This window comes from Poecile atricapillus, chromosome 10 (assembly GCF_030490865.1).
Source record: "Poecile atricapillus isolate bPoeAtr1 chromosome 10, bPoeAtr1.hap1, whole genome shotgun sequence".
Lineage (NCBI taxonomy): Eukaryota > Metazoa > Chordata > Aves > Passeriformes > Paridae > Poecile > Poecile atricapillus.
Window position 1 is genome coordinate 13,307,175 of NC_081258.1, and position 18,515 is coordinate 13,325,689.

The 18,515-nt window shown below is 40.2% G+C and overlaps 2 protein-coding genes across 6 annotated transcripts; one reads left to right on the forward strand and one right to left on the reverse strand.

Annotated features, from left to right (window-relative positions):
* Positions 1 to 58: 58 nt before the first annotated feature.
* Positions 59 to 5,504, reverse strand: HSDL1 (hydroxysteroid dehydrogenase like 1). 3 transcript variants are annotated; one of them, XM_058845670.1, is made up of 5 exons: positions 5,435 to 5,504; positions 4,366 to 4,598; positions 3,307 to 3,752; positions 1,154 to 1,381; positions 59 to 335 (listed from the first exon to the last, which is right to left on the reverse strand). In XM_058845670.1, the coding sequence occupies exons 2-5, from the start codon at positions 4,583 to 4,585 to the stop codon at positions 234 to 236; spliced, it is 996 nt and encodes a 331-aa protein (XP_058701653.1). In that variant the 5' UTR covers positions 4,586 to 4,598; positions 5,435 to 5,504; the 3' UTR covers positions 59 to 233. The 3 variants fall into 3 exon arrangements, with proteins under 3 accessions (XP_058701653.1, XP_058701652.1, XP_058701655.1); XM_058845669.1 differs by having other exon boundaries at positions 5,397 to 5,504; XM_058845672.1 differs by lacking the exon at positions 5,435 to 5,504 and adding an exon at positions 5,195 to 5,238.
* A 34-nt stretch (positions 5,505 to 5,538) lies between these two features.
* DNAAF1 (dynein axonemal assembly factor 1) lies at positions 5,539 to 17,842 on the forward strand. 3 transcript variants are annotated; one of them, XM_058846400.1, is made up of 12 exons: positions 5,539 to 5,822; positions 6,950 to 7,085; positions 7,933 to 8,024; positions 8,853 to 9,074; positions 9,793 to 9,959; positions 10,211 to 10,332; positions 10,857 to 11,041; positions 11,517 to 11,765; positions 12,374 to 12,483; positions 15,176 to 15,244; positions 16,348 to 16,699; positions 16,981 to 17,842. In XM_058846400.1, the coding sequence occupies exons 1-12, from the start codon at positions 5,684 to 5,686 to the stop codon at positions 17,076 to 17,078; spliced, it is 1,941 nt and encodes a 646-aa protein (XP_058702383.1). In that variant the 5' UTR covers positions 5,539 to 5,683; the 3' UTR covers positions 17,079 to 17,842. The 3 variants fall into 3 exon arrangements, with proteins under 3 accessions (XP_058702383.1, XP_058702384.1, XP_058702385.1); XM_058846401.1 differs by having other exon boundaries at positions 16,351 to 16,699; XM_058846402.1 differs by lacking the exon at positions 16,981 to 17,842 and having other exon boundaries at positions 16,533 to 16,684.
* Positions 17,843 to 18,515: the final 673 nt, after the last annotated feature.

Genomic DNA, 18,515 nt, shown 5'->3' on the forward strand with positions numbered 1-18,515 from the left:
TTATCTCAAGGAGAAAGTGACTAGAGATTAATATCATCAGCAGTCTGTCATAAAGGAAAGCAGCAGAGGAGCTATTTAATACAAGGATACAGAGAGGATCCACACTTCTCTTGTCTAGATTATGTAGCTTGCTTAACAAGGTATGGATAAGTTACAGAGTAAGTCCTCCAAGGTTCATTAAACGTTTTTGCAGCACTCTGACCAGAGCTGTCTCATGGGACATCGAGTTACTCCTATTTCGCTTTGGCTGCCAAAGCTTGCTTGCGTAGAATTCTGCTCAAATACAGTGCAGACCATGCCCACAGCCATTCAGGCAGGCACTCGCCCAGCGTGAACTGTGGAGAGGCACAGGGAGACAAGAGAACAGAAAAATAATTAAAGGAAGGGACAGACTAAGATATATGCCATTAAAGGAAACAGTTTCTCAAGTGACTGTCAAAGCAAGGCAAAAAGTGCTTGAATATCATCGACTAATTCAACCCCTTGGAAGCACACATATTTAGCTATTTTGGATGTAGCACTCATAGCTGAGCAGTTAAATTCTGCAAATAAATCCTGCATCCTTGATTTCATCAAGTTCATAACAGTAATTCTGTCCACTTCCTTTAATTGCCACATGTTGCCAGAATGCATCCCGTTTCTTCTATGCCTTTTGGACTAATCCCCGCTTCTTCATTTACATCTATTCAACCCAATGATATAGGAAGCACTAGGTAGGATACGTGAGATGTGACCAGTGTACATAAAACAGTCTGCCCCAAAAGTGAAAGCCTTAACAAATGGAGGACCTGCTTCCAGGTAACTCAGAACAAAGACACAGCTTTTTTCCTTCTATTATTCCATCCTCCCGACCCACTCTTCCCCAAAGCACAGATATGTTCAATATATGAAGACTGAAAAAAGTTATTTCCCATTTCTGCTCCACATTTCAAGGGAGAATTGGATTCACTCTCTGACCTTAAAAATAAGCATGCCCAAGTATAAGTTTCTAGAGCAGAACTAGTGAGAAGATACGGCACAATGCCTTAAAGTCAACAATACATAAAGTACTTTTATGAAACATAATGAGCAGTTTTCCTTCAGACTCCTAAGAAAGTAAACAGCTGATTTACCTCCACTGACAAACAGAAAATAGTTTAATGAATTCCATTACCTGTATTGCATGCTTCCAGTAACCAGTGGTCCTTATGGATAACCCAAGAGTAGAAACAGCATGACTTGCATATTCTTCAGCAGTAGGAAAAAACACAGATCTCTTTGACATAATGCTGCTGAATGCTAGCATTTTTGTAGTAGTTACAAATGGCGTTAGACTCTGAACAAAAATTCCTTTAGAGGCATACTCATAATGTAATGCTCTACTGAAATAGTCCAAGTAGCTCTAGAAAGACAAAAGCAGAAAGATACTTTTTTTTCTTTTTTTTTTTTTTTTTAAACAATGAAATCTCAGGGCAAAATTTTATTAAAATTACAAAAAAGTTTTAACGTATTTTATGCACCAGCTCAATAAACATTACTAAATAATATAAAAATGTGATTTTCTGAAGTATTATCAACATTTATGTATGTTTTTATTTTCTATAAACCTGCCATGGTAGAGTAACTTGCAGAACAAAGTGACTGCTTATCACTATCTGACAATTTCTGCTTTAAAATAGTACAAAAACATTTATTTCATCTAAAATAAACACCTTATTTGGTCCAGGCAGCATTGCAAGGACACTCTACCAGCTCTACCTACTATTATCAGAAGAAAATAAAGTCACATTCTTTAATATTTAGAGGTAAATTTTGCATTCAGCTGTCTTCTCCAGAAGCCAGGTTAGTTACTTCCTGGAACTCTCTTACACAGAAAGATTCATAAATGTGTATCTGCATTACCTGCTTTAGCTCATTTTACTTTTACAGAACAAGAAAAGCACAAGGCTGATAACTGAGACTGCTGCAGTCAGACTGAAAAATGAGCCTGGCTCAGTCTTACCAGGGCAGCAACACTGATGCCTTCCTTCCCTGCTGAAGCTACTGCTGTGCCACACAGCCAGTTCTCCCTGAGAAAGAGCTTCTTAGACTCAGCTTGTGAGCAGATATCTTTCTGCTCCCAACCAGCCTTGCAAAAGGTTTTCTCAAAAGTTTGTTGGGAAAGCATCTTGTACAAACGCTCTTACAGTTGCTTTAGGAAAGCTAAAGCAACCACTTCAAGCATTATTCACTGTTACTGCACAAAGAGGCTTAGGATGTTACAGTAGCTTGTTCTCACTTCTGTGTTCTGAGGCCAGGCTTAAAGCTGGATTCCCATCTAGGATTTGGGTTAATTATCTCAGCTAAATGAAGAAACTTTGGTACATTTGTGTTTCTTCTTTTTCATTGAAGCCTTTTAATTGTTTTAATTCAGAGTGCAGTTCTACATACACTTGATTAGCATAATCAAAGGGGCAGATACTCTGCACAGAAAGAGTAATCATAAGCCAGTTTCCACACTGAAGGAAGTCTGCAAGGAGTTTTACACCTTGGGGTAGTAAGAGATGGTTTTGCTCCAGGCCAAAGGAAATAAAAAAGCTTTGTCAGGAGCAAGGCTACAACAGAGGGCAGCCACTGACAACCAGGAGCAATAACCACTTGTGTTTAGACACTGGATCTAGGTGAGATCCTTCCACAATCCCAGTTGCTTTTGTGGATTCAATGGCATCTCATCCACTATAAATCCACCATCACCATGAGCATTCATTCTTCCACCATCACCCAGCTGCCCAGTCCTATTCATTACTGTCTGGATCTCTCCAGGAAGGACAATTATGGGAGAGTTCTTTTTGCTTGTCCCCAAATATGCCAGAACACTCTTTGGTATTACATGAAGCAGCAGCTTGATTTGGCCACACTCTGTGTCACAGTGGTGGCTTGAGCATGAGTACAGCCCTTTTTGCTACCAAATACTGGCATGCAAGGGGCTTGAGGTACATGCACAGTTCAGCTGAAGAAGAGAGAGATTTAATTATTGACCCTTTCAAAGGGTCACAGCATTGCCTCTCTGCTTTGTGCATCTGAGAAATGCAGTACTTCTCCTAGAATGTCTGTTATGCCATAGTTCACACAAAATGCAAGAGCACCGATTTTAGTTCAAAGCCCAGCACTGGTGAGGATGAAGAGTTTACTGCATAATACATGTATCATTCACCTCTAATATTTAAACAAATCCCTAGAAAACATTCAAGTATTTTGACATCCTTGCTGAATGTGTTCAAAAAAACCCTCATAATAACCAAACTATAATGTACTTGCCAGTGCATGCCATTTAACATCACAACTTACTTTAGAGGCTCCATAGACTGTCAGCATCGGTGTTGGCTGACAACAGACTGCTGAAGAAAGGTTGACAATTGCCCCTTTCTTCTTCTTTACCATGCCAGGCAGCACGATATGTGTCATCATGGTAGCAGAAGCAATATTTACATGGATCAAGTCCCATAGCACATCCTCAGACAGATTAGTAAAATAGTCTGTGTGGCTGTAAAATATTCCTACATTATTCACTAAAATCCCAATTTCTCTGTCTTTCAGAGCCTCCTTAATGGCTGGGTAAAGCTCACGCCCCTTGCTGAAATCAGCTACTATGAAATCTGTTTCCACTTTATAGGTTTCAGATATGCTCCTGGATACAGCCTCCAGCTTCTCTTTGCTTCGGCTGACTAAGATGATGTTGACACCATGCTTTGCCAGTTCTTCAGCATAAGCCTTCCCAATACCATCTGTGCTACCTGCAAGAGAAAACAGCAATAGAACACACAAGTGAAAAACAGAGCAACACCAGCCTTCTACTTTGACAGTTCTTTCAATTAAAAGCTTTACTCTTTTTTTCTGTGATCACGTGGCACTAAATATATTGAATTCAAAGACACAACAGTAAGACAACACTGTCAACCACCTTCTGCAATTCCCTCATGAAAGTTTTATGTTTTCTATGACAAGAGAGAGCTCAAAGGAGAACCTTAATGAAAGGCAGGAATGTCAGATACAGGATTCAAACCTTGCTGAAGAACTAGGGCACATATGAACACCTCATAGCAAAAAAAGGATGTTTTCTACATCTTCATCTACACTTGCAGGCAATCAAGATGTATCTTGCAAATTTGGGCAACAATTGCTGTGATTCTTTCTCAGCAGTCAGTCAATTCACTTAGCTTGCCCATCTCCTGAGGAATTAATTTATAAAGGCCATGAACAACAGCCACTGCTCAGGCAGATTAACCTGCAATACAGAGCTAATACAGGCCCAAGCCTGTGACAAAGCTCACCCAGCACCACCAAGTTTCACAGTACTGGCACAGTATGTTACACAAACAGAAGCAAATTTACCCCTTCATCTCTTACCCGTGACCACGGCCCATTTCCCGTACTTCTTGACGAGATCAACCTTCCCTCTCAGCCTTGGAATAACGTGCAGCCTGAGTGCACTGTAAGTGTCCAATGCCAGAGACACACACTTTCTGACTGTGTACCAAGCTCCAACAATAGCCAGGGCTTCTATATAGAAACTGCAGGAGCGACTGATTTCTCTGTACAAGAGAGAGAATCGATCCACTGCAGCCATGGTGACCGCAAGCCTGAAACAAAAAAAAAAATAAAAAAAATTAAACAAATTTAGAAAAAGACACATGCAATTACAATTGCTTCTTGAGCCATGTAAACTTTTCAGATTGTATGGATAACCTTTGAGATTCAGCATTTTACAGTTTGAGAACTGTTCTGAAGCAGAAAAAACACAAGTAAGTCTGCTAAAATTTGGGTGTCACCTACCATCATCCTCACTGATTTAGGTACTGTTTATCCCTTTTCCTAGGGTTGAACTATTAATCAGTTATACTGCAACAACCATAATCAATGATTCTGTAAATAAAAAAATTCAAGCAGATGCGGAACAGGTGAAAACCCATTTTGGAAGACGAAAAACTACCTACAAGAGAGGCAAGGATAACCAGCACGAGAGAGCTGAGACACAAAGAACCAATGGGCTCTTTCAAGGGCGAAAAGCAACACGAGAGACAAAGCAGTCCCAGAGACACAACGTCAGTCCCCAGCGCTGTCAAAAGCACCGCATCTACGCTGTCCTTGACCCACGCCACAGTGCAGCGCATCAGGCACATCGCGCTTGCTGTGCCTCACACAGCTTTTACTACTTAATACACGTTTTAACACGCACAAATCCGTTCTCTCTTCGGCAGGACCCGACGCGCCACCCGGCACCGGCACGCCCCGCCCGCCCCTCGCCCAGGGCGGGACCGCGGGCTCCGGGCGCGCTCCCCCCGCCAGCCAGCGGGCCCGGCGCCTCGGCCCCTCGCCCAACCCCGGCCCTGAAAGACCCGGCCCGGGGCCCTCCCTGTCCCGGGCTGCCCCGGACGTACCCCAGCCCCGCCGCGGCTCTGCCCCGCCGATGCCTCACCAGCCTGGCCGGGCCGGGCGCTGCTCCCGCCGCGCCGCCCGCACCCGCCGCCGCCTGCGCCGCGCGGGGCCGCCGGGAGCGGCCGCGGGGCCTTGTGGGGCTGCGCGCGGCGTCGCCATGGCCACGGCTGAGGCGGCAGCCGGGGCTCGGGCTGCGCCCGGTCTCTCGCCCGCCGCCGACTGAAACCTGTGGACATTTTGTCTGAAAAAGGCAGAGCGTAAATCCCATACCGGCTCGGGGGGTGTTAGGATGCAGGCGGCGCCCGCTGGAGACCCGGGCAGCGGCCGCAGAGGAGAGGTCCCGGGGCCTGAGGTGTCAGAGGCGCCGCCGGGCGACACCGGGAGCGGAGGTGCCCACACGGAACGTGAGGGCAGCGCTGTAAGCACAGGTGAGCCCCTCCGGCTCGCTCGCCAGCACACAAAGCCTGCACATCACGGCTGTTCTGACTCATCTGGATGCAAATACGAGTGTGTGCTTTCTGCCAGGATAGTCACTGGAAACCCTGACATAACTGAGGCATACTCATTTACTATCTTCCTGTGATCTTGTTCGCTTTCCTGACATTTCTTTACTTTCCTGCTGCCGGAGAAGTATTTCTTCCAGTGTTGTAGTCACACAGCTAGCCTGACCTCTAAATCACACTCACAGGATGCGTGGGGTTTGAAGGGACCACAGGGCGTCATTGGTCCGACCTCCCTGCTCAAGCAGGGCCATCCCAGAGCACCGGGCACAGGCTTGTGTTTATCTGAATATCTCCAGTGACAGACACTCCTCGCCCTCTCTGGGCAAACAGTTCCAGTGCATGACACCCACACTGTAAAGAAGTTCTTCCTTATGTTCAAGTGGAAGTTCTGTGCATCACTTTCAGCCCACTGCCTCTTGTGTTACTAAATACGTCCGTTTATTATGTTTTAATTATAGTCATATTTAAGTAAGCTGGTACAATCATCTTGTTTGCACTTTCTCTTTAAATGTATGAACTACAAGTGCAAGTAGAAGGTTCAGGGCAAGTATTTGAAGAGACAAATACTGAAATTGCAATTAAAGGCAGTGTAAAGACAGCTTCCAAGGATCACAAAAAGGTACATTTGTAGAAGAGCTAAACTAACAGTGCTTGGGATGACTGATACAACATTGCTGTAGTCTCTTTACAGTAAACTCAAATTGGTGTTAATTAAATGTAATATATATTAAATGTCTAACTCCATAAGAACATTGGTGTCAGTACTTTACTGTCACTGTACATTATAAGAATAATGGGTATTATCTGACTTCCAGATCTAAAAAAAATAAAATAAAATATGCAGATTTCAATAATTCAATTGCTATTGTTTATGCTATGATGCTGTGTAAAAAAAGTTTCATTAAAAATGTCAGCAGAAATCTTGGTCAAAACACTCTCTTCTTGAAATTCATATTCAAGTGCTCTTCAATATTTCTCTAAAGTAATTTGCAACATGACACATTTTCCCCACCCTTTCTGTTAAATTGCAACTCATTTTCTTATTTATAAAGCTGTTAAAACTCAAGAGGAAGAAGTCAGCTCTACGTCCAGAGCAGATCAACAGAATGAACAAAAAGCAGGTATTGATCAGAAGTCTGGAACCAGCTCATCCAGTCAAAGGACAGAGGAAAAGAGAGGCTCTGTAAGGTAATACATTGTTTGTGGATGTATTGGTATCATCAGGAGTTTTGCTATTCTGTGTGTCCATCTCAGTTCTGAAGAACAGTTTTGAAGATAAACTTGAGAATAATGGATAAATCAGGTATTGGTGATATTTCCAGCATCTGTACAGATGTCTGGGTTTAATGGCCACAGTAGCAACTACACTCTGACCACATGATGAAGTCGTTTAATGGATCTGGAGAAAATTGTGCAAACTCCCGTGGAAGTCACGTGCCAGTAGAGTTAACCATTCCTCTGCATCAGTTCAGACAAAGCATTCTGATAATTCCTAGTGGCATTCCCAGCCAACCAACAGCTGTATATCAAAACTTTCATGAGTGCTATTTTGGAGTCAGCATTTCAAGAAAATGTTGGGCTGATTACTATCGATTTTTCTACTCTGAAAAAAAATGTTGCATTTTGGCTCTGCCACCAAAAGTCCTGTACCAAAGCAATGAAGAATGGGGGAAAGAATTAGAGAGGAAGCTAGCACTAGAACCAGAAGCTAATATAAAATCATGCCAAGATTTTCTTTTCTTCTTTTCCAAGAAGATGGACTCTCTACTTCCCTGCCTGTTTTCCTATGAACCCTCTGTTTTTTAGCAGGAGGGCCTGGTAACTCACTTCAAAGGTAGAAATGAAAAGCCACACTAAAAAACCCAGCTTGCTTTTTTTTTTTAATTTGGAATATAATTTTGAAAGCTGTAGCTATTTCTCTTGCATGAAAGAATTGTTAATTGTGTTGCAATGGAATCTGTAAGAAAACCAAAGATCTCAGAATGTGCACTGAAATACATTTTTTATTTTGCTTCTGCTTCCTGTACTATTGCAGAATGACAAAAAAGATTCTGCTAGACATCTGTAAACAGCAGAAATTATACTGGACCCCACACTTAAATGATACACTGTACCTGCATTATAAAGGTAAGATGTGGACATGACTGCCTAGCTTGATCATTCTAAGTAGCATTTTAGCAGAGAATCTACTTCATGGCTCACTGAACTAAGGTATCTAGTCATTCTTCTAAATTAGAAACACAATTTTATGTAATTCTGGATTTGGGAAGTAAAATGAGTCAATATATAGGTAGAAAAGTAAACTGTACACCTAACTGGCTTTGTGGAGCCATCCAAAGGATCAATAGGGATCAAGTGACATATTTTTGCTTTCTTTTACTTAAACAGGAGCCTCTGAGAAATGTCTTAAAATACTGGCCTGGGTTGCACTCAGAGGAAAGCATGCATATTTTTCCTTAAATTGTTTGTATAAAGAGCTTTTTCCAGCTTTTGGAAATTTTTTACTTGCCATGGTCAAGAGGAAAATAAACACTAAAGACTTGCTGCATGTTAGCAAACACTACTGAAAGAAAAGGAAGTGTTAGAATGAACATTACTCATCCTCTAGTGATCTCTGAGCAGATTTTTGCATGATGCAGTTACCTGGTCCAAGTTAGCCTAGGATTTCTTCCAAATAAATAGGATATGCTACCTTCTATATCTGGCTTTGGTTTTGCTATGTATTGTTTAGCATCTAAAGGGCTGCTGTGATACAGACCAGAGTAGGCACCAACCTGGTTTTGCCCTTTATGGGCCAGAAACAGTACCATGAGTTCAGTGGAAATATTGCAGTAACTTCAGTACCAGTGTTCTCTCAGGTGTTTCAGCAGCTCTGGTTTAATGGAATTTTCTCACCTAAAGAGCCATTTTCAGCCAATGCCATTTCATTTTAAAACATCTTTTTTTCCTCTGCAGGATTTGACCGACTGGAGAATCTTGAAGAATATACTGGACTGAAGTGTTTGTGGCTGCAATGCAATGGCTTAAGAAAAATTGAGAATTTGGAGGCTCAGACAGAGTTGCGTTGCCTCTATTTGCAACTCAATTTAATTGAGAAAATAGAAAACCTTGAACCCTTACAAAAGCTGGATTCCCTCAATATCAGTAACAACTACATTAGGACCATTGAGAATCTCTGTAAGAACTGTTAGTGCAACAGGTTTTAGCCTTTGGCAAGACTGTATTTCCTAAGCTCTGACTGAGCTTTGTTAGAGGCACTAGTTTCAAAGGATTTTTTTATTTGTGTTAGAATTTTGCACAATATCCATAGCAAAGCCCACGGGGCTTTTGTGGAGGAATAAAACCTATGTTGAGAAACAGAAAATACATAGAAACTACTTTAACATGGATACCTAGGAAAATTAAATAGTTTTTCCTGACTACCATCTCAATAATTATCTGTGTTGCGGACAGGCTGACAATTCAGGTTTCACCATTTACTTTACAGTTAAGATGTGCTTTGGCAGTTGCAGACACAATTACCAAATCTTTTATATCTGCTAAAAGATGGATTCTGTCTTCAGCAGAAAATAAAAAAACTATTTCTGTACATTACTACTTCCATACATTGGAGAATTTTGAAACACAAGCTCTTGCTTTTATGTAACTGATTAGGTTGAAATGTGAATTAAAAACAACCACCATCCGAATACCAAGCAGCTATTTTTCCCTGGGGTGAAGAAAGCAGCTCTGGAAGCCTAGCCAAAAAGTGTATATAGAGCAGAATAGCAAATTTAGAATAAAGCTCCAAATCCAATACAAACTACTAGTTTGACAATGCATTTTTTTTACTTGCTCAAAAAGCCCTCTGTGAAGTGACAACTCTTTCCTTTCATTGTACTGTTCTTGTCTGCAGCTTGTCTGAAAGTCCTGCAGACTCTGCAGATCGCTCACAATAAGTTACGGACAGTGGACGACATCCAGCACTTGCAGGAATGCCCAAGTATTTCTGTTCTTGATCTTTCCCACAACAGTCTAAGTGATCCGAGTATTGTAGCTATTCTGGAGTCCATGCCCAATCTGGTAAGCCAAGAAGAGCTGATGGTTTGTGTTGTGTGTGGGTGAACCCCATCAAGTATCTTTGTTAGGTAGTTCAGTGCACAGTAGGAATCAGTCTAAAAGAAACATTATCAAACATCAGTTTGTTTCTGGTAGATCACCTCTAACACCTTGGATGTTTTATTCATTTCTTGCTTTTGAAACAATGGCAAGTGCAGATCCAGACTGAGGTTTTTGCTACTCAAGCTTAAAAATTGTTTCCCTTGTTTCTCTAGCATGTGCTGAATTTGATGGGAAATGAGGTGATAAAGAAAATTGCTAATTATAGAAAAACACTCACTGTTCGACTAAAACAGCTGACATATCTAGATGACAGACCAGTTTTCCCAAAGGATAGGTAAGAAATACAGCCATCTTCTTTACTCAGCAATAAGAATCAAGTGCTAACAATCATTCATCCTTTTTCTGTCAATACTGTCATGGAAAGAAGATTGACCAGTATAATTTATTGAAGGTGGATGACTTTGAGCAGAAGAGTATTGTACTACAGAGTTCTACATCTCACATACCTAGAAAAAAGCAGTGTATTTTTTCAGAAAATAATTCTTGAACAGAATTGTCTCATGCCAGGTCTGTAGACCAGAGGCAAATCCTGATTTCAACAGAAACTGAGTGGTTGTCTGGAACAGCTGACCCAAGATGAGACCAATCTCTGGTGGTGTAATCACCAATCAGCATTTGGATGTCTCTGTGTCTTTTGTGAGATAAATGTACATCCCTGATGCATAAGGGATTGTCACTGCTTTCTGCTTTTTTCTCTTGCAACTGTTTTGTGCTGTTTCAAACTATTTTAAATTTCTCTCTCATTGCAAAGGCAGGCTTTTATAGCTGTATTACAGTGATCTTTTGTGTTTTCATTAGAGCCTGTGCAGAAGCCTGGGCTGTTGGAGGGCTTGAAGCTGAGAAAGCAGAAAGGGAAAAATGGGAAACCAGAGAGAGAAAAAAAATCCAAGATAGCATTGATGCGTTAGCAGCAATTAGGCAAAGAGCAAAGGAAAAGAAGGTACAAAAGTGCATGGAAGGAGTTGCAACAGATACCCAAGAAGGTTTGTGTTTACTGATTTGAAAGATGTCTGTGACCTCTTCAGTCTGAATGTGCAGAGGAGTCTTTATCTGATACATCTTTGGACTGACTAACAAGTAAAACTTTTTCTTCAGGCAAGTGGATTGCACAAAGGAGAGAGTAACCAGCATTTGTTGTTGATCCATCAAAATCTTCAAGGATGTATTTAAATATATAGTCTTGTGACTTGTGAGCCTTTTCAAATTATTGGACATACCAGACATTTATTATTTAAGCATTTTCTCTAGGTGATTTTTTTTTTTCCTGGGGAACTTCTGTTTTCTGGGGAGATGGGAAAACAGATTACTTCAGTCTTGGGTAGACTACTCATCCATGAATAGCTGCTCAAAGTAGGAGCTTTTGATGCACATTCTAGCCCACTGTAGTAGTGTTTAAATATTTAAAATGAGCATTGGTAGATTAGCTCAGCAATTTTAATGAAATTATTTTTTCTGTAGGAGCACCTGCAAATTCAAAAGATGGTGATGGAAATTCTAGTACATCAGAAACTTCAAACAGATTAGAAGAAGAAGCTCAAGAAAAGGCTGAAAAAAATAAAAATGAAGGTTTTGATGTTTGTGATGAAGTGATAACACATAGAGGAGATAACAGAGATTTCACATCTGGAAATATGCCTGATGAAGTTCAAGAGCATGCACAGGAACCAGACTCTAACAAATGTGCAAATTTGAACAAGGAGACAGACGGTAACGTACACAGTGAAGAGCAAAACCAAACTGAGCATGCAGAGATGATGAGCCAACCTCTGTTTTAGTGCAGGACTGCCTCTGCTGTGGCTCAAGCCAATTCATATGTAAAAACATTCCATTAGATTTCCACAGTGACTAGGTGAAATCAAGCAATACTGGGTTAAATATTCTTTAAATACAACAAATAGTAAATTTCTGAAGGCCTAACCTGCAACTTCTGCAACTTAAAGGTGGTACTCCACTTCTCAAACATGCCAGGTTTAGTGAAAGGCCAGGAGAGTTTACAGACTTCCCTTGCGCCCACATAAACTAGGCAGTCTGTCTGCCAACAGAAGCTGATCATCACTCTAAAGATGATTTTGTACCTTCAGACATAGAGAAATGCTTTTATAGATTTGTGGAACACATTATTGCAAAATGCAAATATTAATTTATACAATAGAAGAGAGACTCAGAATATAATAGAAAAAAAACAAAGCATTGGATTGAGCTGTGAATTCTGCAGTGATAGTCCTCAGCAGTCTGGTTCTGCAGTGCTTGCTGTTGCAATGTAGACATTTTTTGTTCAGTTAGTTCTCTGCAACTGACTATTGATTATTCTGTAGATCTACCAGGACAGGAGACAGCTACTGACCAGGCTGTGCTTCCTGAGAGGGAGGGATATGCTGAAATTGAGCAGCTCAAACTGGAGACACTGGAGACACTTTCTCTCGATGTATGTATTGGATTCAGACTTTGAGAAGTTCACATGTGTGTATTGTCTTGTCCAAGTTAATTCTGTAACATTCTGGATAATAAAACTATATGGGCAAGTTTTTTAAGAAAGGCCTACTGTTAGGAAAAATAAAATTAAAAAAAAAAAAAAAAAAAAAAAAAAAAAAAAGTAAAGTTGCAGGGGTGTTTTCTCCAGTGGAGCATTTATGAAGAATGCTTCCAAAGTTTATTTTGTCTGTAAATTTTTTATCCTATAAATCCTTTTGTCCTGTAAATCACCTGAAGCTGACCTTCTATCTTTGTGATTTCTCTGGAGAAGCTAATGAGGGCTCTCATTTAAAAACAGAAATTATAGTGAAAAGAATCTGGTAGACACATTTGTCCTTTTAATCAAAACTCAAATGAAATGCGCAGTTGAAAATGTGAACTATTGCAGAAAAACCATGGGGAAGAAATAGCTGACAATGATAGCCCCATTATTCTAAATGTTACCCAGCAGTGTTAGATAGTATAAATTCATTTTCAGAATAGAACTCTGATGTCTGTTTCCAAGAAGAGCAGAATGTACACTATTCAGATATATAATAAGTGATTGACATTTGTAGTATGGTCTTGTATTATCTGAAATGTCTATCTGATGCAACATTTAAACATGTTTACCGCATTGAACCATGAGGTTAATTGTATAGATACCACTGAAAAATACAACCTCACTTCAAAGGAGAATTGTTCAATATGTCCTAATTAGGACACTGCTGATAAACTGACAGTATAAGACTTTGATATAATCAGCAATAAAAAGTTCTGAGCTTATGATTTCCCTGAGCACTTAATACATCCTGTGACACCCTGTACTGCCATTGTTAACTACTGGCAGAAAAGCCTCATATCTTTGCCATGCTCTTAATTTCCAAGGGAAAAATTCCATGTTGTTATTGAAGGGCTCAGCCCACTGCTTTGGTAGAGGCTTTGCTGCTGCTTCCTCCTGTTGAGCTGTTTTTAATCATAGGTTTAAAAAAGGTAGTGGAGAGAATGAGCAGCAATTAAAGTGTGCACAATATTATTCTTAAAAGTAGATCTTGCAGTGTCTGAAGTAAAGGTTGTAGTAAAGTTAAAGTAAATATGTAGTGACACTGTAGGTACCCACAATGTGAAGATCTCCTTGATTCACTGTTTGTTTTTCCCTTGATGCTCTGTGGCACCATAGGAAGATCCTGTGCACAAACTTCAAGGCAGTATAAAAATAACTCTTAAGCACACATCTGTGGGCTTTTAAAGACTTTAAAAGTGGGACTATTTTAATTCTACAGAAGGAAAACCAAACCCAAATCACACACTAATGCACATTTCAGTGTTCTATGCTACTTGTTCTCCAGCAACATTTAGTAATAGAAAGAGCCTCTCCCAGCAGCCTCCAGTACTTACCCTATTGCAGATATCCCAAAAAATCTTAGTGCTGACATAGCAGGGAATGGCTGGGAAGATGCTGATAGTGAGAGGCTGTGGAGCAGCACCGTTGTCTTTATTAATATCCTGAGTGTCTGGATGGTCTCAGAAGGAATATAAGGGAGAAGAGTGGAGGAGGATTTGCAATGAGTGGTTATGACATCCCTGTGTCAAGCACAAACAAGCTCCTGTTGTTGCACATGCCTTGGCAGCGTGGGAAACACATTCCCATGTACCTCAAGTGGGTTAACTCGTAGTTGATCTGCAAATGCACCCTGATGACTGAAACGAGACCAACAGCTATCATCTCCCTATTGACGTCAAACTCCATATCGGTCTCAGGTCTTAATTTGTACATTTTTAATGCAATTTTTATGAAACTCTGTGACTTCAGGACAATGCTGCAATAGTTGCAACTATATCAGGAAGGAGACATTTCCACTCTTGTTTTTAATTGTGTAATAATCTTCACCATACAGTACAGATGTTCCCGATGCTTCCACACCAAGCAGTCTGCTACAAAGTCATTAAGTGCTAAAAATATATAAAAACAAAAGGAGGTACTTATTCTAGTATTGACCTACAGTAAAAAAAAGTGGTAAAATTATTAGTTTCTACCTGTGATTTTGCATTCCCACCTTCTGTGTTTCCTTTCATGTCAGCAAATGATAGTTGTCTGATATTTTCTAGTGAAAAGCTGAAATTATTTGACCTGTCTGGGGAAAAACAGTTCTCAGCAAGTTTGCAGTTCTGTGTCTTAATTATGAGGCATTTACAGTAAAATATTGGTTTATTAGGTGTGTTTAGGTTAACAGAGTTTACCTGATATGCAGTTTCAGGAAGCCTGCACGTCTGGATTTGGCATTTACCCATACGGATGGGTTGCCGTTAGGATTAAGTCTATTGAATAGACAGGAGAAAGCTAAGAGAATAAACCATGTTTGCTTTTAAAATCCTGGTAATGCCTTACTCTTTCTCCTGTTTGCCTTCATAATCACACAGCATAGTAGAAAACAGCAGTCAGTGTGACATTAGGGCTATTTCTGGAGACAGATGAATTTTCCCTTTCCCACATGTGCTTAACAGCAAACTGTGCCTGTGAGAGGATGGCAGTGGGGTCCTGCTGGCTGTGGCCTCACACCCTGATGAGCACTGCTTTGAAGAATTTGTCCAATGAGCCAGAGATGTCATTTTTCATGGGTTACAGTAGCTCTTCCCACTGATTATTGATCTGTGATTGTTTTCAGGATCTGCCTGATTTAGAAGATGTAGTTGCAAGTGAGTTTTCCCCAGAAGAGGAAATCTTTGTTCAGAAGGTAACATTTTCATTAATTCCAATAATGAAACTTCCCTAAACACATTTACAAAGGTTATGCAAAATGAGGATAATCTAAGTTGTGAAATGCTGGTTTGGGAGATGCAATCGCTGATGCATTTACAAACTAAAACGGATGGCTTCAGCCGTTCATATCTACATGTAAATATTCCTTTGTTTAAATCTGACTTTTTTATATTTTTGTGTAGCAAAAATAGAATAAAAACTTATGATCAGTAATACAACAGTTACATAAGTTTAATTTCTTAATAGGATGTAGTGTTATACTGAAGATTAGTCTTAAAATACACTGCATCAGTTTTAATATGGTGCAAATTACCTGCTGCTGAATAAAATCTGACTTTTGAACTGAAATCACAGAGAAATTGAAACTCCTCCTCACTACTGCAGGCCAGTCCTTGTCCATCTTAGAGTTTTGCTTTGCTCAAACTAATCTTTTAGACACAAGCCTATAACAAGAAATAGAAGAAAAAAAAGAAGACAACTAAGTTTAAAAGCACAGTTTCGATTTTCATGCTGATCACAGAATCATATGGCCTTGCTGGAGACAGAGGTTGGTACAGTACATGCTCTTACAAGCCTTTCCAAGATAATGCCAACTGTTCCTACAGCCAGCATAAGGCATGGAATTGATTTGTCCTTTTGATCACAGACTCATAACAGGGTTGCAAAATGTCTTGGCCAACAAAGCCTCCAATTAAAAGAAGGCAAGGAAAGAGGATTAGGGGAGCAGGATGTGTTAGCAGCTGTCCTGCTCCAAAGGCTCAGTTCTCAGCTGAAGACAGATGAAGATATTGATCAAGTTCCTCTGTTTGGAGTAAAATATTGGAACAGTGCCCACACACTGCTCTTTTTATGAACTGTTAATTAGTTTATGGTCAGTTCATTGGTGATGCCTAAGAAATTGCTAACCTTAGATTCATTCACAAAGCATCAGAGCTATGAGTGAAGCATACATTCCACATATTTTATGAGAACAACACATTAAAGCTGACAACTGTTACATGGATCCAAGAGATATTTACTCATCCTTTGGCTTTTATATCTAAGAATAATTTTTCAATTACATGTCTACCTTTACAGCAGGACTATCACCCAAAGATTGAAATAATTTCTGAAGTGACAAATGACAGTGATTCTGCATTAGAGGAAAACAATAAAAGCATGCTTGAGAATTCAGCAGAAGAAATTCCAACAGCAATTTTTTCAAATGTATGTCAGAACCATACAGAGCATGAAAAGGAGCACTTAAGACCCCTTCTCAAAAGCTTCTTTACAGAGCCTGATAATTCAGAAAGATACCTGGAGATCAAAGATAAAGAGGCAGCCCCTTTGAAACCCTTGATACAAGAGATAATCACTGAGCCCAAGGATCATCTGCTGTTGTCACCAGTCTGTCATCAACCAGATGACCCAAACTCCTGGGAAGAGGATGGTAAGATTACAGTGACATTATTAATCACAGAGATAACAGGGGTGGCCCAGGCACACTAAGGATCTGTTCAGCTCCTGTTGAAGGTTGTTAGTTACAATCACCTCTTCCTTTTTTTTTTATGTGTGAATCCTAATAAATTAGGAATTTAAATGTTTTCTTTTTCTACAGAGGATTTCTTACTGAGTTTCATTTAAATGGTTTTTAAAAATTTGGCTCTGTATTTCTTTTTCCAGTATTAATGACCATAAGTGAGTTTCATTTGCCCTTTGTGCATTTAACAGGGAATGGCAGTGATGGAGAAGCAGAAGGCCTGGATGAGGGGGAAGGATGTCCTCACCAAGCACAGAGTGACAAGGATGGTGAGAATGGATTGGATTAATCACTTAGAAGAAAACAGACCAAATCTTGAGCACAGTGTTTGCCTGACTGCATGGAAATATTCCCAAAATATGGGAATAGCAAAAATATGGAGGCCAGCAATGGGACCATTTGTTAAAACTGATGTAACACTGTGATATCAAAAATCACTGCCCTTGGCTCCAAGCTCCTCAGGGCAGCTGCCTGTTCACTACTTTGAAAACTGCTGTTTTGAGTTTAAATTCCAGTCTTGTGTTATTTGTGCCTTTGCATCCTTCTAGAAATGCCTTAGTTACATGTTTATATATCAGTTTCATTACAGATGAATTAGTCTCAAGCATAATTCAGTGTGTCTGTCATTTGACTAAATAAAAATTCTATTTGTAGCCATATATATTTTCACTTGGTGTTTTTTATTTTAAGTCCATACCAGTGTGCACCATAGCAGATGGACTCCAATGGCAAATGGAAATTGCTTCTTGATGGGATAATTTTACTGATCTAATATTCCTTGACATTATGATTATTTATGCCTAAGAAGATGCAGAAATAGCATCCATGCACAGAAAATCTGGTTTTACCTTTTAGGGCATCTGTAATGAAACATACACTTATATCTGCTGTTTTCATTGTTTTTCATTGAGATGTGTCTCAGGATCTGGATTTCTGAGTATAGCCAAGTTTAGATGAATGTCTTTTTTCATATTTCAATACATCTGTAATAATTTGCAATAAATGGAATTGAACAGTTCTTGTAGGTGTGCAAATTCAAAGAAATAAAATATTATTTTGGGCTTGTTGAAAAGATGTATTTTCTATTAGCTGGGCTTAGGTGCCATCTGGTGGCAAGAGAACCAGACCACACAGCAACAAGTGAAAGCCCTCAGAGAGGACAACACAACTGCTTTAAATTTCATCCATTTTCCACCTTGCAGTGGTTAAAACAAGCTGGCAAAAAACCTTGGCCTCCAGCAGAGGGTCGGGGTAAGCCAAGGGCCTGTGGAGCACAGGGCTATCTGAAAGCACAGGAATCTGCTCTTCAGAAAGCTGCAAATGCTGCCACCAACCTGTACGAGCTCCATCCTAAAAAAGTAACTGCTTCCTTTTCTGACAGAAAGCTGGATCAGAATTATTCTGAGGACTTTGGGTTCTGCATTTTCCATGCTGTGTTTTGGTGCCTGTAGACTCTTACTGTGATCCTGATATTACCAGCTATATCTGCCCTGAGTGGCATTTCAGTTTGAATAATTCAGCAGCTTTCCACACTGTGTTTACTTTGCCACATTTTCCATGGCAGGTCTCCCCAGCCCCTGTGGATGACCACAACCCAGCAGCGGGTCCTCACAAGGGAATCTCTGAATGCTTAGAAACTATTTTCACTACTCACTGAGGACTTGGGAAGGAGACAAGGAATAAGGGATAGATGAAAGGAGTGAGAGAAATGCCAAAGCAGGACTAA

Bases quoted from the DNA above. Each gene is read 5' to 3' on its own strand.
- HSDL1 (XM_058845670.1), bottom strand. From the start codon at position 4,585: ATGGCTGCAGTGGATCGATTCTCTCTCTTGTACAGAGAAATCAGTCGC. The intron at 3,753-4,365 runs GTAAGAGATGAA...TTTCTCTTGCAG, and splicing joins GAAATGGGCCGTGGTCACGG to GTAGCACAGATGGTATTGGG. The intron at 336-1,153 runs GTAATGGAATTC...GCCTCTCCACAG, and splicing joins ACTGGAAGCATGCAATACAG to TTCACGCTGGGCGAGTGCCT.
- DNAAF1 (XM_058846400.1), top strand. From the start codon at position 5,684: ATGCAGGCGGCGCCCGCTGGAGACCCGGGCAGCGGCCGCAGAGGAGAG. The intron at 7,086-7,932 runs GTAATACATTGT...GTACTATTGCAG, and splicing joins GAAAAGAGAGGCTCTGTAAG to AATGACAAAAAAGATTCTGC. The intron at 12,484-15,175 runs GTATGTATTGGA...GATTGTTTTCAG, and splicing joins TGGAGACACTTTCTCTCGAT to GATCTGCCTGATTTAGAAGA.